Raw genomic sequence first — 25231 nt, forward strand, 5'->3', positions numbered from 1 at the left:
TCACAGATACCTTTAGTGAGACTGAGCAGTGTGAAGCATTGGTTTTATTGTCACGTCACTGCATTTATTTGCAAAACTTCCTGAACATGGTAAAAAAAAAAGAAAAGAAAAAGAAACTAAATACATGCCTTTGAGTGTAGGCCATTAGAAACCACACACACACACACACATGCAGTGTAGAGATTGCACCAAATGACTGTAACTTTCCATTTAGTCTGGCTTTCTATTTTTTTCCAGAGGGTCAGCTCCAGCCGAGCTGCGTTTTGGTGAAAATATTCCTGCTTTACTCATTTTAATTTGTGTACCAGATCTGCACATAACACTAATGAAAGGACAACAAGTCCAGCTACTTTTTCTGCACATAAACATTAATGTCCTCCTTATTTTTACAGCACTGCGTAGCAGAGACAGATCCGGTACAGCTCTAATGGGTGGAGCCAGGCACATGTCAGAAGCATGAATCACTGCTGGTTTGTGTTTGTGTGGTTGCCTACATGCCAGTGTGTGTGTTTGTGTGCATGTGTGAGTCATACAGTGTGTGGGTCTACCCTTTAAGAGGAGGCTTTCCCTCTCAGTTTGACAACAGTCTCTCCTAGGACCAAGCTGGTGACACAGACGCGATCTCTCTTCACCTAGGGCTCTAAGGTGAGTAGTGATGGGAAGCGGGGTGTGAGGGGAGTGAGTTTTGAGGAAGGAAATAAAAGGAAATGGTAGCATTCGGCCATGATACAGAGCGTTATAAACGGGAGACATCCTGAATGATACTCCAAAAAAGACAGATTTAAAGAAGCACCGTTAAGGTTGATCTAATATGGGAAAAGTATTTGCTACAACTTTAGTAAGTAGCTCTGAGGATTTTTTAACGGTGACACAGTTGACGTTTCTTCCATGTGTGTGCAAACATGAAACTTATACTGCATGCAGTTTTTAATGCCATTCTTTTTTTTATGTGTAGTTCCAACCATGGCACGTCTCGACCAGGTCATTCCAAACATTGTGGATATATTTATGCAGTATGCTGATGATGGTGAAGGCAAAAAATGCCAGCTAAACAAAGAAGAGCTCCAGAAAATGTTGGAGGAACAAATTCAAAGCCCCGAGCTGAAGGTAAACAACTGAACTTCATTTGTATGAGACATCAATTAATAGAGAAATACAAAGCTTTTCTGTTCATGAGCTTCATTGTGTTAACTGTATGTATGACTGAATGTATTCTACAGGATAAAATTAATGCAGATGATATTGAGGAAGCCATGCAGTTGCTGGACAAAAACCATGATGGCGAGGTCAACTTCCGTGAATTTTGCCGGTGTATTTGTGTCCTTGCCAAATGCTACTACCAGAAAAAGAGAGGCAGGGGTGGCAAGAGAGGCAAGGGGAAAGATGACAAAGACGAGTGCGATCAAGAAGACTGAGGCAGCTACAAATATTAATATTCATTTTGTAGCGTTATGTTTAAAAACGTCTGGTGCATGTGATGGATACAGTACATGTATATCTGCAGGCTACTGGGTTTTGACCATTGAGCTTTCTCTGTGTTTAAGTGTGCATAATTTCCAGATTTGTCATCATCATCTGTATAAACTTGATTTCAAAAACATTTCCATCGCATACTGAAAATAAATAAAACCTATTAAGTCTGAACTGGCCTTATTCATCTATGCATGCAATTACCTCATGTGTAGTGTCTGGGTGTTCAGTGTCATTGCAGGAAAGCATTGGCTCATCACACTTTAAACAGATATCCCTCACTTTGCTCTTCAGTCACATGTCACTGTCAGTCAGAGCATGTCTTATTAATTCAGAGTTAAAGCTTCATCTAATATATAATTTCTATGCAAAATAAGTGAGGGAAATGAAAATGTATGTCTGTATTCTTCTTATTTTTTATGTATTTGTTTCAAAACAGCTGTTTTAAACCATGAATGTCTCATGACAACAGACATCGCCCAGAATGATCAGAATTTAAATCCCAAATTTTTACCTTCATCTTGATGAAAAAAAATTCTTAGTACTAGTATTTACTATAAACAGAGCAAGTGAAATTTGGGGGGGACTATTTTTATGCTATTTCTCAATAGATTAATCCGTAAAGTATTTGACAGAGCTGCATCTCTTTTACCCTGCCATACATTAAGTTAAGTTACAAGTTTGAACAGCTCTCGTGAGAAAGCTGTACAGTGAAAATAGGTTAAGCAGGACTCCTGTGTTCAAAAGCCTCACGCAGTATAACTGACAACAGGAGTAGGATATCAAACATCCACGGTAAGCAGAAATATTTCAGTCACTGAAGTAAAGTTTATTTAATCTATGCATTCCCCCTGTTTGCTGCCAGGTGGAGCAAGTGTACTGCGTATGTTTGATAGATACAAGCATCCACCACCACTTTTAGTCATGCAAGCAACATCAAAGTTAAAACATGCATTAATTTCTGGATCAATTTAAGCCTCCAGATATCGAATACTTAACATATCCATGGATTATCTAGTTTACTGTATAAGTGATCCCAGACACCTGGCTGTAACTGCTGGATAACTATAAGTTGTGTAAGGAAAAACATCCCTAATCCAAAACATTTCTGAAATAAAATCAGGGTGAGATACAAAGATGTAAGCTCCGAGAGTCTGCACAAATTTGTTGAATTTATGTTTCAGAACAGTGTTTTTTTTTTTGTTTGTTTTTTTAACTATTTTCTACGAGGTTGAATAAAACTAAACACAGTTTCTGAGCAGAGAAAGTTGCATCCTTAGTGTTTATGTGGACTTTGAGATGCTGGCTCAGATAATCAATAAGTACTCTATTTGCATATACTTGTTTGAAATCTAAACTTTACCTCAAATTATGGTGCCTCAAAAATTATTATCATGCCCGCGTGCAGTCTTAAGGCATGGATATCATACTTTTGGTCCAAAGGCATTAAAATGAAAGAGGCTAGCCAGAGAATATAAATGTCATGCTGATTTCGTGTGTGAATGTAATTAATTGGCACAAAACTTGTCTCGAGCAAACCTTAACATCCTGCACATCCTGCTATCTATCTATCTAAAGACAACCCAAGTAGTTTTTAAGTGAAGATTTCATTTATAAAATTAATTACCTCCCCTAAACCCCTGGTAAAATGATGACTTAAATGTTATTAACCACATTTTTTTGAAAGATGAGCTCAATTTCACTTGCAACACCCAGACCCGTTTACTGCCAGACCTGTTAAGAAATCACTTAAACATAATCTGCTTGATGAAGCGAAGTAGGCTAAAAGATCTCAAAAAGCAACAAAACATGACATAATCTAAAGAAACTAAAGCACAGATGGGAAATAAAGACTGACATTGATCAGTCAGGAAAGGGTTATGAAGCCATTTCTGAGGCTCTGGGACTCCAGTGAATGATGGTGAGATCCATTATCTCCTTGAGAAAACTCGGAACAGTAACAGACCCTTCCCAGGATCAGCCCATCTCATGAAATAACTCCAAGAGCAGATGAGCGACATGTCCAGAAGGTCACAAAAGAACTGAAGAACTGTAGGCCTCACTCAGCTCATTTAAAATCAAAGCTTTTTATGATTCTTTAAAAAAAAAAATTATTTCAGTTGTTACAGACGGGACAGACATGACTGGGAGATAGGAAAGGAAGAAAGAAAGAAAGAAAGTGAGGGAGGGAGGGAAAGAAAAACAGAGGGGAAGAGGGACAGTGAGAAAGGGCACTTAAAAAAATTCACCTGGATCACCTGTTGAGAGAAGAAAAAAGAAAAAAAGAGAAAACAAGCAAAAAAGAGAGCAACATAATAAACACAACACCATTGCAATAATCTAGCTAAGTGTAAATAACAGTAAATACTAAATATTGAATGTTATTGTGCAGCACACAAGACCGACAGCACACAATGTGCTTTGAGGTAGCAGCCAAGAAAGGTGTAGTTTGCGTCTGTGAACACCCGTGTGCACACCTGTGTGGATGAGCACGCTTGTATTCAAAAGGTTTCTCCATGTAACAATCTGCTTGAGGGTGTGGGAGCCATAGCCCCATCCCCCAGGGCATGAAGCAGGCATAGAGGAGATCCAGGCCCCAGACATCCAGAGGCCAACAGAGTGTGAGAGCTCAAGGAGGACTGTTGGAGGGGCAACTGCTCTCTACCAAAAAATCCTGAAGGTGAATGTCCAGCCATCAATTCAATGCCCTGAAACGCAAGCTCACTTGCATCATACAGCAGGGAAATAATCTGAAACACACTAGGAGGCCCACCTCTGAATCACTGAAAAAGATAAAAGGAAGGTTTTGAAGCTACCTAATTAGTCCAAGTCCAAAATAAAATCTGAATGAGAAGCGTTGGTATGACCTTAAACAGGCCACTCACGCTTGAAAACCTTCAAATGTGCCTGAAATGAACATTTCCCCAAAGTAAAGTGGGCCAAAATGCCTCCACAGTGATGTAAAAGACAGATTGTCAGTTATCACAAATCCTTAATTGCAGTCATCATCAGGTTTCACAAAGAGCCTGGTAAGGTGGGTTGGCTTTTCTCCCATAATAAATTAAATCATCATTTAAAAATTGCATTTTGTATTTTCTCAGGACATCTTTGCCTAATATTACTATATTCTTTTGATTATATGCAATCACAGCAATATGTACATCAGATTCCCCCTTGATTCTGAGATCGGTAATACAGGAAACAAAGGAAAATGTTTTTGACAATAGGTTATGCATGCATGCATAAAGTACTGCCACTAATATCATCCAAAGTGCTGGTAGAAGCTCATATCCATCCAAGATATAAGGTGCACTTGTTCCACCTGGAAGAAGTAAAGAGATTGCATGCATAAAGTAATATCTGCAGGCAGTCAATACAGCTGGCTGCTGGCAGATTTTTAAATCAATCAGATATACACGGCACACTTGCTCCACCTGGAAGAGAGTAAGGAGAATGCAGTCAAATTATCATATCGGCAGGAATGCCTTCTACAGTATGTCACTGTTTGAGTCCATTCACACCGCCACGGTTCACTGTAAAATAACTAAACTATGAACTCACTCACATGCATTCTGGCCTTACACTTCATCTGCTGCAAATTTATATTGAATTTGCGTCTTTTACATCATTGTGGAGGCAACCTTGGTGGAAGTTAAGAGGTTAAGGATCCAGTTATAAGCTTACATATATCTCACTGTTATTTACTGTTCTATGTAAAGGCATCCAAACACTAACATAATATTTAAAATATAACCACTGGATGATTCCCTGATTGATGAGCTAAGAAATTACCCCTTGCATTGCACGTGTTGAAAAGCCAGACCATGTTTCCAAAAGCGATTTTATGCATTACATAAGCTGTTGTACAAGTTCTTTCATGATTTGTTCTTTGTGTAGAGATAAAACAAGAGAGTAAATGTAACAGCATTTATTTTGATTTGTTAATTGTCACTTCAGACAACGAACATCAGTTATACTCAAACACGGCGTATACATAATATTATGTTTAATCTCAAGAGTTGTACATTCCTTGTTAAATGAAGGAGAAATAAATAAAAAAGTAAAATGTTGAATAAACGTGTGATTAATCATTGTGTATTAGACCCAAATGTTCCAGTTAAAAGCATAAAATATTTGACAGACCTGGCTTAGCTGTTGTGAAGCACTCACTTTCTCATTGTACAGATTGCATATGTACAGCTGAAGTGTTTATCTCACAGAACCATAAATCATCTTTATGAATTCAAACACAATATCAGAATATTGATCCAGCGTGTTAAAAAGCCATCTGCCTTTCACTGTCGTGTCCCAGTTAAAGAAAGAAAAGGTTATATTGTTAAACATCAGATTTATATTTTTTTTGTGCCATTCACAGCTTTTTGTGATGGCGCTGCATTTTGGCTACTTGAGACTCACTGTAGAGCATTTCAGTCATTTCTAGATTGGTTAAAGTGTTTTTGTCTTCAGCAGACTGGAGCATAAGCACTGAACTTGAGGAACCAACCTGCCTCAGCTACACTTGGATGATTTGTTCAAAATGTTAGATTGGTGTGATGGACACATTCTTCTGTGAAGCTGCATTTAAACATTTCTCTAACAGTCTGATTCAGCTCTGCTTCCTTCAGGACACACACTGGAAATCTTTGATACATTGTGTGATACCTCTTTAAAAAAGAAACACATCTGTCTAGCAGAGGATAATCTGTTCTATCACTACACTTTACACGCTGTCTTACTGAGTCCCTTTAATGTCTTCTGACATTTACTGTGCTTGTCTTTTTACTAAATTTAGTCAGCTATTTCTATTCTGGTACAGTTTGCTTTATAGAGCTATTTTAATACATGAAGCCACTTATTGTATTACATTCAGCTGTTTCACTTTATGTACTATTCATTTATTTTCACTTTTATTGTACAGGGTGGGCCATTTATATGGATACACCGTAATAACATGGGAATGGTTGGTGATATTAAAGTCCTGTTTGTGGCACATTAGTATATGTGAGGGGGCAAACTCCTCAAGATGGGTGGTGACCATGGTGGCCATTTAGAAGTCGGCCATCTTAGATACAACTTTTGTTTTTTCAATAGGAAGAGGGCCATGTGACACATCAAACTTATTGGTAATGTCACAAGAAAAACAATGGTGTGCTTGGTTTCAACGTAACTTTATTCTTTCATGAGTTATTTACAAGTTTCTGACCACGTATAAAATGTGTTCAGTGTGCTGCCCATTGTGTTGGATTGTCAATGCAACCCTCTTCTCCCACTCTTCACACACTGATAGCAACACCGCAGGAGAAATGCCAGCACAGGCATCCAGTATCCATAGTTTCAGGTGCTGCACATCTCGTATCTTCACACCATAGACAATTGCCTTCAGATGACCTCAAAGATAAAAGTCTAAGGGGGTCAGATCGGGAGACCTTGGGGGCCATTCAACTGGCCCACGACGACCAATCCACTTTCCAGGAAACTGTTCATCTAGGAATGCTCGGACCTGGCACCCATAATGTGGTGGTGCACCATCTTGCTGGAAAGACTCAGGGAACGTGCCAGCTTCAGTGCATAAAGAGGGAAACACATCATCATGTAGCAGTTTCAAATATCCAGTGGCCTTGAGGTTTCCATTGATGAAGAATGGACCCACTATCGTTGTACCCCATATACCACACCAAACCATCACTTTTGTTGTTCCAACAGTCTTGGAGGGATCCATCCAATGTGGGTTAGTGTCAGACCAATAGCGGTGGTTTTGTTTGTTAACTTCACCATTCACATAAAAGTTTGCCTCATCACTGAACAAAATCTTCTGCGTGAACTGAGGGTCCTGTTCCAATTTTTGTTTTGCCCATTCTGCAAATTCTGTGCGCCGATCTGGGTCATCCTCGTTGAGATGCTGCAGTAGCTGGAGTTTGTAAGGATGCCATTTGTGAGTAGCTAATATCCGCCGAAGGGATGTTCGACTGATGCCACTCTCCAGTGACATGCGGCGAGTGCTACGCCGTGGGCTCTTGCTGAATGAAGCTAGAAGAGCCACTGATGTTTCTTCATTAGTGACAGTTTTCTTGCGTCCACATTTTGGCAAAGCCAACACTGAACCAGTTTCATGAAACTTAGCAAGCACTTTGCTAACTGTAGCATGGGAGATGGGTGGTCTCGTATTGAAATCTGCTGCAATGACCCGGTTACTGCGTTCACCAGATGTCAACACAATTTCGATCCGCTCCTCACGTGTTAACCTCTTCGACATGTCAATGGCTGTGAACAAAGAGAAACTTGTAAATAACTTATGTTAAGTTATGTTGAAACCAAGCACACCATTGTTTTTCTTGTGACATTACCAATAAGTTTGATGTGTCACATGGCCCTCTTCCTATTGAAAAAACAAAAGTTGTATCCAAGATGGCCGACTTCTAAATGGCCACCATGGTCACCACCCATCTTGAGGAGTTTGCCCCCTCACATATACTAATGTGCCACAAACAGGACTTTAATATCACCAACCACTCCCATTTTATTACGGTGTATCCATATAAATGGCCCACCCTGTAGTATCTAGTTAGTGAGCTCTTTATTGCAGCACATTCAGTTTTTAACAGGTGAAATACACTAATATATCGTAAGACCTATTTAAATAGTTGGAGGTTGACAGAATTACAACAAATTGTGAACAAATAAACATCTTAGCGAGTAGTGGCCTGGCTGTGATAGAGGAGGATGTGCTGTGGAGTAAGGAGGAGAAAGGAGAATAGAGGATGCAAAAGGGTGCAGGTGATGGATGATGCAGCATATAAACTGGTTCAAAGGAAGGTCAAAGAAAAAGGAGAGACAGGACAAAAGCAGTGATTTCCCAAGATGTCTTTTTTATTAATTTATTATTATTAGTTTATTATTACTGTATTTAACCAGGAAAGATCTAATGAGATTTAAAAAAAAAAACATATTTACAAGGGTAACCTGGATAAAAACAGCACTAAAAATACACCACTCATAAAATGTTATGAATTATAAAACATCAGTGATCTCCAACATATATAAACAAAAGAAAAGTCCAACAACAAGTTCAGCAGTGTAGTCAAAAAGTCCATCAAAACATTTACATGCAAATCTTTGGATATGTAAAATGTGAAGTATTTGTTTAAACTCACTCAGAGAAACAAATCCTTAAATGTGGCTCATTCTGCTGCTGATTTCATACATAAGGGGAGACGTACTTGAAGCCTTTTTTCCCCAACTCAGCGTGAATCCTTGGCATCGTCACTAAGAACAGATTGTTTGAATGAATGTAGTAAGATCCCAAACTTTTCTAGATAATATAAGATGTAAGTAATATACTATTGCATACATTAAGCTTATGTTTCACTTTCAGAATGCAGGTTCTTTGGTTTTGAAAGTCTACATGTTTGACCCTTGCAGTGCTGTGCATGCACAGCCAGTTTTCTTTTTCCCATTGGTTTAACTGTGGTTTACTGTGTTGTGTGACCTCTGGAGGAAACGTATTTTTCCCCGCACAATACGTGAAAATGTAAGCACTCTTTTTCTTTTCAAAGGAAAATGTAAAACCTTCAGCTCTTAAAAATCTAAAGAGTATTCACTTTGGAACATAATGGTATTCAGTTATCCTCAAAAAGTGTTATTCTGGTACTTGAGCAATTCTCCGTGTGTGTGTGTGTGTGTGTGTGTGTGTGTGTCTGCATGCGTCAGGGTTACACAATGTCAAAGACACTTTTCATTTTAGATGTGCTGACTTATTCCCTGACACAAAAAATTTATTTTGACAAAATAATTAAATGTTTTTAATCTTACATTCCATTGCTGGTTATCTATTATATTTGTTGCAAATATTAGCTGTTTTGAGAAATGCATTTTTATCAGAATCAGAATACTTTATTAATCCCTAAGAAGATACCCTAAGCACTCCTAAGAAAAAATGCGAGAAAACGAAAAAAGGAAAAAAAACCTCATGCAAACAGTCATGGTGTGGACACCTCTGGTATTTTATGCATGTAAATTGTACTCTCCTTAGAAATAAAACATGGATTTAAACGTGATAGACTGTCAATTAAAAATGCCCTACACTGAGGAAAAATCTGGGCACATTTGGTATCTGTGTGGCAACATATTGGGTTTGTTTAATAATCTTATAAGTATTGGTAACCATATTATAAGTGTTGTGCCAAAAAAGTGATCGTATGCCAAAAAGTGCTTTCTGGTATTTCCATGTGTGTCTATTTTGATTAACCATCTGCAGACAACACAATTTACTAAGTATTTATATTTAAATTCAAGAAATGACCTGTTTCGCAAGTATCTTTATGATAGTATTATTGTACATACTCTATGTTCTACATTATAATCAATCCAGTCTTTTTTGGCCACTGAAAATATCTTTATATAACTGTTATATTTGTTGCAATTTCTGCTGCCCTCTTGGCCAGATCTCTCTTGAAAAACCCATTTTTAATGTCAATGAGAGTTTTACAGTCATAAATAAACTATATATAAAAATATAAAAATCGCTTTGGCCAAAGACTGATTGCATCTTCTAACGTATTACAGAAATGATCTTTTTGGCGTAAAATGGCTTGATATCATTCACAAGAGATGTTTGACATACGTTGCACAGATAATAAGCCAACAAGTAATTTTCAACCATTTAAATACAGACAATGACTTTTTGGCAGATGATCACTTTTTGGCAAAAGACTTGTAAGACATGACTTAATCTCCTGACCCAGAAGGCGCCCAGGAGACATTTTTAATTTTATCTTCAAAACACTTTGAATGACTGTAGTGTCTGGGGATGATCTTGCCACCCCTATTGCCACACTAGTTTTGCAAATGACAATGTTATTTTTTAAAATAAGCAAGCATTTTAGCCTAGCTACCATTAACATTGAATATACATTCTAAAACTGAATATAGTGCTCAAATAGTGTTCAAATTTGTTCATGACAGTGCAGATCTGACATTTTTTGTCAATTTAAGCATGTAACAATTTGATTATTATTTTTCATTAAAAAAAAGAGTATGAAACTTAGACATGTATTTCTGACGATTCACCTCATGTTGTGTAGCTTTCTGGATTTTATACTTAATGGGATACATGCTTATTTACTTTTTATTATTTTATATTATTTGGGCCAAAGCCAAAAAGAAAGTTGCAGACTATGTTTATATGAAACGTGTGTATACTTACTGCATTTGATGTATTTTAACCATATGTAATACAGATGTTACAGAATGTATCACGTGTAATTGATTGTTGTTGATTTTGCCACCCCATTTTCCATCCTAATCTCATGAAACCCTAAATAAATTTCTCTAGATCCGCCCCTGTGTAGTATTTGAAAGGTGCTATATAAATAGACTTGCCTTTTGTAAATATGCCAAAAATGTACACGTTTACAAAAAGTGCTCTTTCTGTTCTACAAAAACGGGGGGGGGGGGGGGGGGGACCACTGTAACTACAAGGATTGATAGTTTAGACCATGATTTAAGCAGTGACATGTGTTCTCAACATCTCAATCTGGGATTTATCAGTGAAATATTAAACAAAAGCGAACTTAGGAGTGATGAGATTTCTTGTGGGGTCCGTGTTAAGTCTGGGAATCACATTTTAGGAGACTCAAAGTTACGGTCTGATCTCTTTCTTCACTAATTTAGTTTAAAAATTGCAGACTTTTGTTTGCTCTCGACACAATTACGTGCACTACTCAAGTAACTTAACGGTCAGTCTAAAAAAAGCGTCTCTGATGGTCGACATGGAACGCCTCCCGCGCATCCTGCTACGGTCTCGCGAATCATCGTAAGATTTCGGCTTTTTCCGGCTTACCTCATTCAGTTAGCTAGCCAAGCTGATTAGCCTGCTACTACAAGCTAATGTTTGTATGATATTTAATGTTGTAGCCGAATCTGATTGGATGATACAGTGAGTGCAGAAAAATGGCGGACGTAGCGGGGCAAGAAATTTGTTCCCCGGTCCCTCCGTCACCTCACCCTTCTTCTCGTAACGGCTCCGGCAGCGGTAACGTTACACCGGGCACCGGCGGCAGCTGCCAGACCGCAACCACCGTTACTTCAGGCCCGCGGCTGGTTCGGATAGTGAAGTCGGACTCCGGCTATGGGTTCAACGTTCGGGGGCAAGTAAGTGAAGGAGGGCAATTACGGAGCATCAACGGAGAACTGTACGCCCCACTGCAGCATGTTAGTGCGGTCCTTCCGGGGGGTGCCGCCGACAGAGCCGGCATTTCGAAAGGGGACCGGATTCTTGAGGTGTAAGTACTGTTTTTTAGCTTCTCTCCAAGCTGCTTATAACGTAAGTGATGAAAATGACCTGTTTCACTTTCCGGACGATCACGCAGTGAGCTCAAGGCAAACGTGACTTTATAGCATCATTCAGTCAAACTGGGAACACCAAGGTGCCAGTGTGTGCATGCACTGTGACACCGGTCCTGCAGAAGAGCCGTTCATCCCAATGAAAGGAGTGTCTGTGTGTGTCAGAGAGAAACGACCCGGGGATCATTAGAAATTCACGTCACACTGAAATCTATTCCTCTCATCCACTGCATGCCAGATATTTCCAACTCACTCCTGTGCACATTCACATCATCCTAAGCAGATGCAGTGTGGGTCATTTATCAATGAAACACTTTGTTTACACGAATCATGAATGGTAAACCAGCTCACATCTTTAACATCAGCATCACTGAATTAGATGTTACTTAGCACTGAGGATTATTGCACCTGGTTGATTTGGCATTGAAGTGTTCAAGTGTGTGTTGAACTGTTGTTGTGTGGAGTAACACACAGCATCAGCATCAGTACTCATGCTTCAGTGTGTCTGTGTGCATGGAATAACATGATGCAGAGAGGGAGGGATGCCTTGAGTTCAGTTCTGATTGGCTTTGTCCTCTAAAAGTCACTTTCTGATTGGCTGGCTTTTGCACACTGCTGTGTCAATGGATGGCCTGCAGTAACCTGGCAGTTTGTTGACCCCATTATTTCTGTGTGCAAGCATGTGGATGTGTGCGTGATCATTTCATTATCATATACAAGATACCCTTCTGCTAGTATTATTAGCATGGTATATAGTGGTAATGTAAAGCTACAGTAGACTTACTAAATTTACTAGCCACATAGTATCCCTCAAGACCAGAGTGTACATAGTACATTAAAAAACTAAACTTTAACAGTGTGGGACAATAATGAAAACATGAATCAAAATGCAGGATCACACAATGTAAAACTACTACTTAGAAAAACATGAAGTGAGCTCAGAAATCAAAGACTCAACAGGAACAGAATAAATCAGACTCAGGTTTAGAATAACAAAGAAATCAAAACAGGAGTCAAGAAGACTAGAATAATAAAAGCCAAACAGCAACCCAAACACAAATATATGCACTACGAATCCTAACCTTGAAAAACCACACAAAAAAAAAGAAAACTGGGACCATGGCAGTCTGAGGTTATATGAAGGTTGTAAGGTGGCACATTATGATGCTGAAACTAACCATTAGAAAAAACAGTAAAACTGTAATCACCACGTGGTCATCGAAAATCCTCGGTTGGCGACTTAAATGTTTTTTTCTCTGACCTCTGCTGTCAACAAAGCATTTCAGTTACTGGATGTCTGTTTTGAGATGCTTCTGCCTGAAATCCTGAAAGAGCTACAGTTTCTGAGTAACTCAAAACAGCCAGTCTGGCGCCAGCAGCCATGCAACATTAGTGACTTGATTTTAACCAGGTCCTCTTCATCGTGCTTAATTAACATGTGATTGGCTGGTTAAACATTTGCTAGTTTAATACAAGTAAGTAGTAAAGTGAGTCTAAGCACTCACATTCACACTGGAGTGGCTGCATACTAGCTGCAGCATCTCGAGTATTTTTATTTATTTGCACTATAAACAGCTCCTCCTCTCAGACTTAAATTCAGTTTGTGTTATTTAGCATAATTATTTCAGCATTCTGTTTTATTATAAAGGTTATATATATTGTTTAAACACTTTTCAAGGTGTCAAATGCATTTTAATTCGGCCTTTAAACTATGTGTGAGGGGTTGAACATTTATACATGGAGTACAGTACACTGCATAGTGCATAAAGTCACTTAATAAATCCTTAAGCTGCCGCAAACAAAATGAACACATACTAGTAATTTAAATTATAAAAGCAGAACTGGAAATCTGTCACATGGGAAGGGTGTCTACTGTAAAGTGTTTATCATAGTCAAAAGTGCTGATAGTGGCGGTGCAAAGGCCTCTGTGTCAGGTCCTTATTATATCATCATAAAGCTGCAGGAAGGAAAGAGCTGCCAAAATGCTTAGTCTGCATTTTTTCTTGTAGGACACGTTTGCGCTCTCTCCCACTCCACCTGCAAGATTGTTATATTTGTGTCCTCCATATTAGTCTTTTCTTACTTTTACCTACATAATCATCATTCCCAACTTTGCTATGTGTGCACTGGCTCAGAATGCCTTCTTTATGTTGAGTACATGTGTGTAGCTATTTTGTTCCACTGTAGGTATAATAGAGCTTATGTTCATCGGGCTTCAACCCTCCATCTAAATGGCAGCATGGCAAACATAACAGATATGTATTCATTCAGTTGAGGCATTTCCTGCATTTCCTGTCCTGGCTTGTTACCATCTCAGTGGTTGTCTTTAATATAAGTTAGTGAAACATTTGTGGGCTTCTCACAACATGCTTGTTTATGAAATGTGAATTAGGACACTCAAACCTTTTGCATACTATCAGGCTGCCTAAAAGATGTCACCCTGTGGTGATGTGTTTGCGTTGAGTGTTTTTTAAGTCAACTAAACCCTAGAATTGGGTTTTATTTTCTGCTCAAAGCTCAAAGTGTATTTTAACAGCATATTAACACACTTTATCCTGTATTTATCACAACATGTGTTTTCACATTAGATGATCAGAGCTCATCTATGTCTACTTAATGTGAAAATTTGCCCCCAAACCACTGACTGTGTTACATTTAGGTTATGCAAATATCATTTACAGCACTGCTGGCTTCTGTAGTCTTTAGAAAATGTTCAAATGAAGTTTGGCCTGATTCCTCATTCATTGTAATATTTCCAAGCTGTTGTTTAAGTCCTGGAATGTAAAACACAGAATTATTTATTGAATCTCATTCAGGCCTCGTTCAAATACCGCCTTTATCTGCCAGCCTACGCTGGAGCTTGTTTTAAAAGTGTGAGAAATATCCAGTGGTGTCGCTGAGAGCTTTTAGACGAGGCGACATGGTTGTTTTGGAGCAAAGTTAACTATGGGTTAGGCTGCTACAGCTCTGTCATTCACTCTGTTTGACACAACTGCCAAAGTGCACACACCCAGTGTCGCTCACTTTCAGCAGCTGGGCTTATGACATAACCAAAGGTCTCATTTCTGAAAGAGATGATGCAAAAGTTCTACAATGTGCGCACCAGTATTTCTTATTTGAACCCTTTTTTTTTTTTTTTGCTGTTTCCCATTTCATTCAGTATTTTTATATTGTTTAGCAGTTCAAATAATTCTTGTTATTTTTTGAATCTTATAATTTCATGTGTTAAACTTCTACCCTGAGAGAAAAGAAGCAAAGTACAAGGCACTGATAAATTGTGTCTGAATATAACAGCCCTGCAGTCATGAAGCACTTAGTCATTTCTCATTGGTGTTAACAGCATGCCGTCTGTGTGTTGATTCAAGTCTCTGGTAATTAAAGGCTGCTGTTTAGATTATTTGATTGCATTAATTTATAATTGCATTTTCACTATTGTATTTCCTAATTCAGTGAAAAAAAGCTACAGCTTCAAAATGTGCTCTTTTATGCTTATAAAAAATAGAAAGTTAACCTTAAGAATATTAAAAAAGAAAATGCTTGCCACTCTAGTATATAAATCTCTTTATTCAACAGCAATGGGGTGAACGTAGAAGGAGCAACACACAAGCAGGTGGTTGATCTGATCCGGGCCGGTGAGCGAGAGCTGGTGCTGGCCGTGCTGTCCGTTCCTCCCCAGGAGGCCGACTGCCTGGATCCCGGAGACGACGGGTCAGCCCAGTCCTGTTACGACTACTCCGACAAGCAGGCAGTGCCCATCTCTGTTCCCAGCTACAAACACACTGAACTCAACCATGAAAAGTTTGTGGTGGGTACACTCGTGCAAAAACACTTGGATGGATAAAAATGTTTTTGTAGTTGGACGCAGCCAGTCACAACTCAAGGCTTATGCGATTGTTACATTCATGAGATATTTATATTCAGGTCTGTGAGCAACCTAATGTTCTGGATATTATAAATACCATTCTGTTGACTAAAGATCACTGCCTTTTCATTTTCATTTTTCCACTTTAACTCTTCCAGGTGTATAATGTGTACATGGCAGGCAGACAGTTGTGCTCCAAGCGTTACCGGGAGTTTGTGATTCTACACCAAAACCTGAAGAGGGAGTTTGCTAACTTTACTTTCCCCAAGCTGCCTGGAAAATGGCCTTTTTCCCTGTCAGAGCAACAGCTGGACGCACGACGCAGAGGCCTGGAGGAATATCTAGAGAAAGGTGAGGAGAAGGAGAATCAGGCTTTCTTCATAGGGCTAGCACACAAACAGTTCACTCACTTACAGTTGCCTTCCATATTGTTTGGAACAAAGATACAGCTTTGTAGTTTTGCTTCTGAACACCACCACAGTTGATTGTAAATCAAACAATCGACATGTGATTATTAAAGGGGTTTTCCAAAACATTTGCATGACCTCTTTAAGGATTACACACATTTTTATAAAAAGGACACCATTTTCAGAGGCTCAGAGTTAATGTGACAATTGACTGCTAAGCAGTTTTATGCCCAGGTGGTGAAGTCACTGATGTCACTGTATAATGACTTTTATTTCACTTACACACACACTAAAAAAACTGGATCTAATATAATGTGTGTTTCATCTGCAGTGTGCTCTGTCCGAGTCATTGGAGAAAGTGACATCATGCAAGAGTTCCTGTCTGAATCAGATGAGGTAAAAAAATAAAAATAAACGTGCCTTTTTGCCCGTTCCCCGCCTGTGACTCACTACGCTGTGTTTGTCTTTCTGGCTGTCTTTGCTGTGACCTAGAATTATAACGGTGTGTCGGATGTGGAGTTGAGAATAGCGATGCCAGATAAAACCACACTTACTGTCAGAGTTCGCAAAAATTCAACTACAGACCAGGTCTATCAGGTAAACCCACACAAACACAGTCCTGTCCCCACTATAATCACAACATTATTTCAGTTTCTCACTCTCATTCTGTCGCAATCTCTCGCGTTCAGGCTGTTGTTATGAAGCTAGAGATGGACAGTGTAACAGCCAGCTACTTTGCTCTGTTTGAGGTCATCAACCACACCTTTGGTGAGTAAGGACAGTTAACTCAAACACAGGTTGCATTTTTGCTAAAGCATAGCACAAATGTTGCTGTAGTTGCTATCTGTGATCACTAACAAGTGACAGAAAAGAAAATATCTGTATGCAGCCACCTTTTTTATAATCATCTAGAAGCAAATACCTTATACATGAATAAGCATGCTCATAATATAGTTTGTAAGGGCATTTATAATGATGTCACATTCATTTGACAAAGGTTAGTGTGTTGTTTGTGCCTAATTTAAAAAATGAAATAAAACTACAGTAGTAGCATTTCTGTTTAATGCACAAAGTTCTCTATGACCAGTGTCTATTACAGCAAGGACAAATGCACCACAACATTAGCAATAACCAGTCATATTTGATGAGAATTAAAGTTTTGTGTAAATCCACTAAAGTTTCAATTTGTTTCTTTCTTGCAAGGAATAAATCAGCAAATTCTATCCCCAGTGATGTGAAGAAAGCCATCCCCGTTTTATTTTTAATCAGCTGAAGAGCTGATAATTACAAGTGTATGCACTTGTACTGTTCTTCCCCACCCCTTCCACACCCACACAACACCTTTTTTTTCCAAACTCTAGGAAGGAAATTGTTTAGCAGCACGAAGGAATCTTCCACAAGTAAAAAGAAGCATTTGTTTTAACATCAATCACATTTACTTCAGTGTTTGCTTTAGAATGTTGGAGTATAATGTAAAGTTACACTCCTTATGCTGTAGATGTAGATAACTCTGGCCTTATTTATTCTGTCTCAGAAGGCTCAGAAGTGTCATCTGTTTCTTGAAACAACCCTTAGCTTTGGTTTCACAGTAACATCGCTGTCTTTGGTTTTTGACCTTGCTTTGCCTTTCTTTTTTCCTTATTTGTGTTGCATTGTTTTGTATGGCTTGGTTACTGTTACAACATTCTATCACAAAGCAGAAAGTAACAAGCCTACAACCACATTAGCAGCTCTTGAAACTTCATTAATAAAACCTATTATGAAGAATTTTGTTTGTTTGTTTTTCATGCAAATTATCGTTATTTTATTAAGAACATTTCTAATGGCTCGCCAGTCCCCCCCCCCCCCCCCCGTGCTTGTATTAAATTTCATGGCGATCATTCCGGCAGTTGCTGAACAAAAGACACTTGTCAGCCTTGTGGTAATGCTAACGGATCACTTGATTTACTGCTGTACAAATGTCTGTCGAACTGACTGACACACTGACAAAGAAACTGACCTTCCTGTGCAGCTAGCCTCACAAAAATTACAGCACAGGTTATGGGATTTTATTGACATATCCAATAAAATGAAATTGTATAAACTTAAATGAATCCCTATTGATTTTTGGTTCATAGATGGTATCCATCTTTGTGGAAGAAGTACAGTTAAGTCTTAGGAGGTAGGATTTGTGCTGTTAAATGTTCTACAAATGAAAGCTTTCTTCTTTCTTTCATGTCTTCTTTCTTCTTTAGTACGTAAGCTTGCCCCCAATGAGTTCCCCCACAAACTGTATGTGCAGAACTATACCTCAGCGATCCCAGGAACCTGTCTCACCCTACGCAAGTGGCTCTTTACCACAGAAGAGGAGATTTTGCTTAATGACAACCAGCTCGCTGTCAACTATTTCTTTCACCAGGTGCGTACACACTGTGTATTTGTCTGCTCTGTTTGGTATGCTTAGTGGATTTTGTATTTAATTGTGTCTCCTGTCTGACCTCTTTGCAGGCTGTGGATGATGTAAAGAAAGGCTTCATTAAAGTTGAGCAGAAGTCTTATCAGCTACAAAAGCTGGCAGAGCAGAAGAAGATGTCCATGGTCAGCCTTTTATATACAGCACACTACTGTTTGAGAGTAACATGCACATACAGAGACACTGTATTCTCACTATATCTGTGTGTGTCGTCCACTTTGTCACACTGCTTCATTCTTATTTCACTGAGTGATTTACTACAGTGTAAAAAGGAAGTAGTCTAAGAGCGAGTGTTAGCTCTAACTGGAGTGTCACAGACACACATTCTTGCCAGCAAAATGTGCTCGCTGAAAGTGAATAAGTGAGTGAGCAACAGTGAATTACCACCAATTTGAAGAGATTAAAGCTGCTCCAGCAGGTAAATAATCACATCCCGTTTCTAAATCAGTCAGGCTACAGAGAATAACTGCACTCTGCTTTATAGCCTTAAGTGTTTTTTCACAGTTAAAAAATGCACCCTGCATCTAAACTTCATTCAGCTGCAGAGCATCCTCTTGTTTTTCAGTTTATGAAAAATATTTAGCTCACATTGCCTCTTCTCCCTCTTTTTTTTCACAGTACCTGAGTTTATTGCGAACTTGCGAAGGCTACAACGAGATCATATTCCCCCACTGTTCCTGCGACTCTCGACGTAAAGGCCACGTGATCACGGCCATCAGTATTCACCACTTCAAGCTGCACGCCTGCACAGAGGAGGGGACGCTTGAGGCAAGGCCTGCTCTTTGCTGTGTGTGTGTGTGTGTGTGTGTGTGTGTGTGTGTGTGTGTGTGTGTGTGTGTGTGTGTGTGTGTGTGTGTGTGTGTCTGCCTTTTCTATACCTCTTGTGTAACAGGGTGAGTGTACTGAAGCCTTCGTGTTGTTCCAGAATCAGGTGATTGCATTTGACTGGGGGGAGATGCAGAGGTGGGACACGGATGAAGAGGGCATGGCCTTCTGCTTTGAATATGCACGAGGAGAGAAGAAGCCACGCTGGGTCAAGATATTTACTCCTTATGTATGGATCACACACAGATCAGTGCATACATATTATGTTTATTTGTTAATACTGCTACAAATGATAATAATTTTAAAGAACTCTAAAAGAAAAAGTCCAGGATGAGGAGAGTTACTGCTATATTAAGAAGGAACAGATCATGGTAAATGGTAAATATGGTCTCTGCAGATGTTTTATTGAGTAGATTGACACCACTTGTATGCCTTTACAGTAAATAAGAGGATGACACAAGCAGCCAGTAATTTTATTTTATTTTTTAAATAGTGGTAGTAGTGAGCCTAGTTCACTTAACACATTACATCATAGCAAACTTCCCTGTTTGTATGAATCAAATCAGCCAGATACACCTGCTAATTAACCAAAAAAATGTTTGAAAAGACAGAAGCCCATATTTAATTGGAAATAGTACAAAAACATACCTGGTGCTGGCACTGAGAAGTTGTATCGAATCTTGAAAAATCATCATTTTAAATTTAAGTCCTTAAAAAAAAAGTTAGTACAGGTGCTTGTTTACTACTGTGTTACATCACATCTTCTTTCACCAGCACTTAAAGCCTTTGGGAACCAGTTACTGTTGCTTTATAAAGTGTGTTTATGCTGAGATAAGTTAACCAGTTGGTGGATGTAAGTTAAACTATATTTACAGGCAAGTACAAGAAGGTGGTATCAAAGTTCTTATCAAACTCCTTGTAAAGAAAAGAAAGAGACTTAGCACTCTCATTTCTACTACTCTTTTAGAGCAGCGATGTTAGGCTCATTTTATATGGTGGGTGACATGCAGTCACTTTGATCTCAATTGGGCCGAGCCAGTAAAAATACAGGATAGATGTGTAAAATTAGAGAAAAAGGTATAGTGGTTCACTGCACTGACTGTCGTGTAATTATAAAATATAATGGTTTTGTTAATTTACTGCTGACTAATTAATAGTTGAAAAACAGGACCATTTATGTCATTTAATTATTTATCTGTTAATTACTTTAATTTAACATGAAAGCTAATGGGGGTGGGCAGTTTGTATCAATAGGAAAAGCTGTAAAACTTATTAAATACAGTTAAAAACTTCAAATCTATGCACTCCTTCAAATTTTCTAAAGCTGTTCAGTGAGTCAGATTCTAGTCTTCGCTGGGCCCATTCTGACCCTTGGGCCTTATGTTTGACACCACTGTTTTAGAGAGAACTGTATAAATGCCAGTCTAAATCTGTGCTTCTCTTTGTCATTGTTTAGTTTAACTACATGCATGAGTGCTTTGAGAGAGTCTTCTGTGAGCTGAAATGGAGGAAGGAGGTAATGCCCATCTGCTTCTTTACAGAATAATCTGCTCTAATACAAGCCGTTTACTTCTGTCCTGTACTTACGGCAATAATGCATCTGTGCCTTCAGGTGGAAGAGGAGGCTACAGACAAGGACAATAAGAACTGCAGTAAAGATGGTATGTGTGGCAAGGTAAGGCTTTGCCTGCCTCTGTCCAGTTTAATACCAGTGATAATCCTTTTACTTTTTTGTTTTGGTGTTTTGTTCAGTTTCTTTTCCTTCTGTGTCTAAGCTTGTGGTTTTTACCCCTGGTTTCTGTTTCTATAACAGAATATTTTCCAGCTGCTGAGGCACAGAAGGGATGGGGGCACCTAGGAAGGGAGATTGTTACCTCGTAACTACATCGCCGTCACCACCTCAGCTCAGTTTTGGCCCTGACCTTCCCCCCATACCCACCAAAAATCAGCTGTTAACTACTCGGACGTCATTTAAACTCCATCAACTTCAACATGAGAAGCTCCTCCTTACATGCAAACCAACAAGCATCTGCTGATGAACACGTTGAATGAACAGACGCATAAAAAAAATAAACTAAAGACTTGTGTACCAGAACTCTTGAATCCAGCACATCACGACCATGCATTAAGCAGTGCTCCGTTGAAAAGAAACGAGCTGCCAACAGAATCAAAGTGACGGATTCATGCGAGCCTTCCTCTTATTGGCAGGGACTTGAAGTGGAATGTGACGTGCAAACGATCGGGGTTTTGAACCTCCTTTTAAGAAGTCCTACTTGAAAAAGAGAGCTGATAAGATTGGTGGACAAAGAAAGGAAAGTAAAAGTTGTTAGCTGCCTTCAGAAAGGGGACCACAAGATCACATTAATCACTGATTCGGAGGGCTGACCATAGGAAGACATTTAGCTTCTCAGTTTATGGATTAGAGCCTCAGTGTCCTGCGTCTCCATGCGTGTTATTAATACATGCAGAAAACCCCATCAGCTAAGAGAGAAGGGGCAAACCAGAGTCAAGCCCTGATAAAGTAAGTTACAGCTGAACCACATCACATACATTAATTTCCATGTGTTGCGAACTGCATTTGCATTAATAATGTGACAAATGAGAGAAGGGATGAAGAACGCAGATTTTCTTTATAGGCTGTTTGTTTGTTTTTTTCATATTTGGGTGCATATCAATCCTTAGACATATGTTGCACTTTATCCAGCAGTATTATTGACCTCCAAATGTGCATAGTATAATGTAAAAGGGCAATAGATGGAATTATAATGGAATAAGTACAGGTATACGTTTATCACTGACTATGGTGGGGTTATATACTGTGTGAGTGTGCAGAATTGTGCATTCAACTCTTAGGTATTTATAATCTTTTTAATGAACACGCCATGCAAAATGTTTAAGGCCATCGTGGAGCAGCGGTGATGCGGAGCTCCGCTCAGACATGTCACATCGTGCTTTACCCAGAAGAGGCAGCAGGGGTCCTTGTCCTCCTGCCTGCTCTTGAGCATGCAGTTATTACTTTTTTTTTCTGAGAGCTCCCACCGGATTTATAATGGGCCTGTAATTCAAATGGCCTTTCTATGCAGCACTATTTATCTGTGTAGCTGGTGCTTTGCTGTTGAATCACTTATTCTCTGCAGATTCGGGTTAAACAGGATGACAGTCTCCGAACAAAAAAGCGATGGCTTTATCCTTCGACGATTTGATAAAATAAGGATTACAGTGCGCAGCCCGTAGAGACATCCTACCAGCCGATGATTCAAAAAGGTAAAGCTCAACACTTTAATGCCATCTCTAAATGAGCCCAGTTCAAGTTCCAATTAAGAAGATGTAATCAAAACAATTATGCAGTGAGATAGAACCTAATTATTTGATGATGCAATACAGAGCCTGACAAATAAACAAAAATTACAATTCATTGCATCATTAAAACCTGGCGCTGCGATGGCTGAAATTAAACATTTATTATTGCTTAGTGCAATTTTGTGATCTTGCATCCTTATTAATGAAACTTAATTTGTTGCACTTTTTTCATTTTGAAAGTTACCAATGAGTCGGACAAATATTACATGGTTGTTTCTACGCCAGTTGCTTTTACAAGGTGAGAGAAGAGTGGCATGTTCAGTTATCATTATCTTAATAGAAGTATTTTTAAAAATCAATATATTGAAAGCTGAGATTTGTTCTTAGGTTTAAATTAAAGCTTCTTCTGAGTCAACAGCAATTTTATAAAACAATCACGTTATAGGTTGTAGAAACAGAATATGATGCCACTGGCTTAATAGCATTAATATTAAAGATATCTACAAGCCAGTAGGGAGCTTTAAATTTACATCAGTGAGTCTACCTAAGAGTCCTCATTATCATGATAGCGCTGTTAACGGAAGCATTTTGGGGTGATTAATGAGCTTCAGCACACCTTTGTGAGGGTAGAAAGGAGGTTTAATTGAATGTGTTGAGCCTTGAATTGAGAGATTGAATGTGTAGTCCTAAAGGCTGAACACATTTCCCCAGGATTCGTGTCTGCTTACTGAACCATGTCTGACACAGTCGATTGTCTGGCATCGCCTGATCTGCCCACCTTCAAGCCCGTGGGCTCACCCATCCACCCCATTCCCCCTACACACACGTGCACACACTTTCTCATGCTGACTGAAGTTAGATGTCACGTACAGTTAGATTCGATTTTAAATTCAGCTGATGAGCGTCACACTAAGAAGGGGATGGAGAATGACAACCTACAGAGCCTTTGACATGTCGAAATGTAAAATTTAAGCAAGTGTTTGGTTACATCGCTTACTGTAATAAATTGTAACATATTCTTTTAAATAAACCGATTTATTGATGCAAAGTTGGTTCTTGTTTATTTGCAACTAACGTTGTGTGTTTGGAGCTGAGTCAAGGAGTGTGGAAATCCCAAAGTAACAGACAATCCCCACAGTGGGCAGAGCCAGATTTATCCTATAAAGTTGATTTTACACCTGTACCCGTGTCTTTATTCCACTCTTCCTCTTTTCCTCTTCTCTCCTCACCAGCTTCCTCTTCTTTCCCCAACTCCAGCATCTTATAATGAGATCTGGGAGACAATTACCCAATAGGCAGCGAGATAGCCGTTACATATCGACCTGCATCAAGTGTCTGCACCCAGTAATTAATAGGTATTGATTGCTGCTGGTGAGGTGGTGACTGAAAACTATCTTGGAATGGGTGAATTTTGAAAAGCTAAAATCTTTGGGCTGAAAATCTGTCCTGAGAGACCACATGGAAGAATTCAGACCTGAGTGCTGATTAGTTTCTGAGGAAGACAGTTCACAAAAGAATTAAGCTCTATTCTAATAGTAGATCCACTGCTGATGGGAGTGTAAACTCATTTTCAGCTTCTGTGCATTTATTGCATGTGAAATTAGTTGTCAAATTTATTTAAAAACACAAAAAGACCCGAGCTCTTCTCTCTTCATCTTCCCTCCAAGGAATTGCATCTCCCTGCTTGCAACACACCACAAACGTGTTGTGAAGCTTCTTTTGATTGCTTGAAAATGCTTTTTGCACAGCTGGAGCAGTGCCAAGTGTTGTTCTCTGTTATAGAGAGCTTTTTAACGGCCTCCAGCATGAAAGATTACAGGCTGGCCTAAAATAAAAAGGTGAGCTGTTTCTGAAGGTTTGATCACCTTTTGTAAACTATTCACCAGCAGGCCTGAAAAACTTACTTTTAATGGGTAAGCACTTGTATCTCACAACCCTGATACATCCCACCCACATAATATGATGGCTCTGATGACTGGTGACATATAATGGAAAGAGTCACTTAGGTATTTAGCTAAATTGCTTAGTTTCGGTGATAATTTAAGTTCAGTTTTTTAAGTCAAAATTTCAGTGAACTAAATGACGTCTTAAAATTGGAGGATGATACGGCTGGTAGTATTTCAGAATCTGCAGATCTAGTGGAATTTTCACACACAACCAACTCTAGGGTTTACAGGGAATGGTGTGAAAAAGAGAAAATATCCAGTGAAAATGCCTTGTTGATACCAGAGGTCAGAGGAAAAGAGCCAGACTGCTTTGAGCTGATATGAAGGCAACAGTAACTAAAATAACCACTTGTTGCAACCAAGGTGTGCAGAAGAGCATCTCTGAGGACACCACATGAAGTAGATGAGCTACAGCAGCACTCATTTCGATTTTAGGGTCAGAATTTGGTGTAAATACCATGAAATCGTGAATCCACCCTACTTTGTATCCACAGTTCTGGGTGCTGCCTGTGGTGTAATGATGTGTAATGATATTTTATGACCATCTTCTCATGGCTGCTTCCAGCCGGTTCACACACAATGTCACAAAGCTCAGATCATCTCGTGTTTGTTGAACATGACAATGAGT

General features: G+C 39.1%; 1 protein-coding gene across 2 annotated transcripts; it reads left to right on the top strand.

Moving 5' to 3' along the window:
- The first annotated feature begins 11313 nt into the window (after positions 1 to 11313).
- snx27b (sorting nexin 27b) lies at positions 11314 to 23695 on the top strand. Of its 2 annotated transcripts, none has more exons than XM_063487839.1 (13): positions 11314 to 11750; positions 15385 to 15616; positions 15832 to 16024; positions 16412 to 16476; positions 16573 to 16677; positions 16770 to 16848; positions 18315 to 18478; positions 18568 to 18657; positions 19151 to 19300; positions 19458 to 19586; positions 20814 to 20873; positions 20970 to 21032; positions 21171 to 23695. In XM_063487839.1, the coding sequence occupies exons 1-13, from the start codon at positions 11419 to 11421 to the stop codon at positions 21213 to 21215; spliced, it is 1707 nt and encodes a 568-aa protein (XP_063343909.1). In that variant the 5' UTR covers positions 11314 to 11418; the 3' UTR covers positions 21216 to 23695. The 2 variants fall into 2 exon arrangements, with proteins under 2 accessions (XP_063343909.1, XP_063343908.1); XM_063487838.1 differs by having other exon boundaries at positions 20970 to 21018.
- The last annotated feature ends 1536 nt before the right edge of the window (positions 23696 to 25231 follow it).

This window comes from Pelmatolapia mariae, linkage group LG10_11, assembly GCF_036321145.2.
Source record: "Pelmatolapia mariae isolate MD_Pm_ZW linkage group LG10_11, Pm_UMD_F_2, whole genome shotgun sequence".
Taxonomy (NCBI): domain Eukaryota; kingdom Metazoa; phylum Chordata; class Actinopteri; order Cichliformes; family Cichlidae; genus Pelmatolapia; species Pelmatolapia mariae.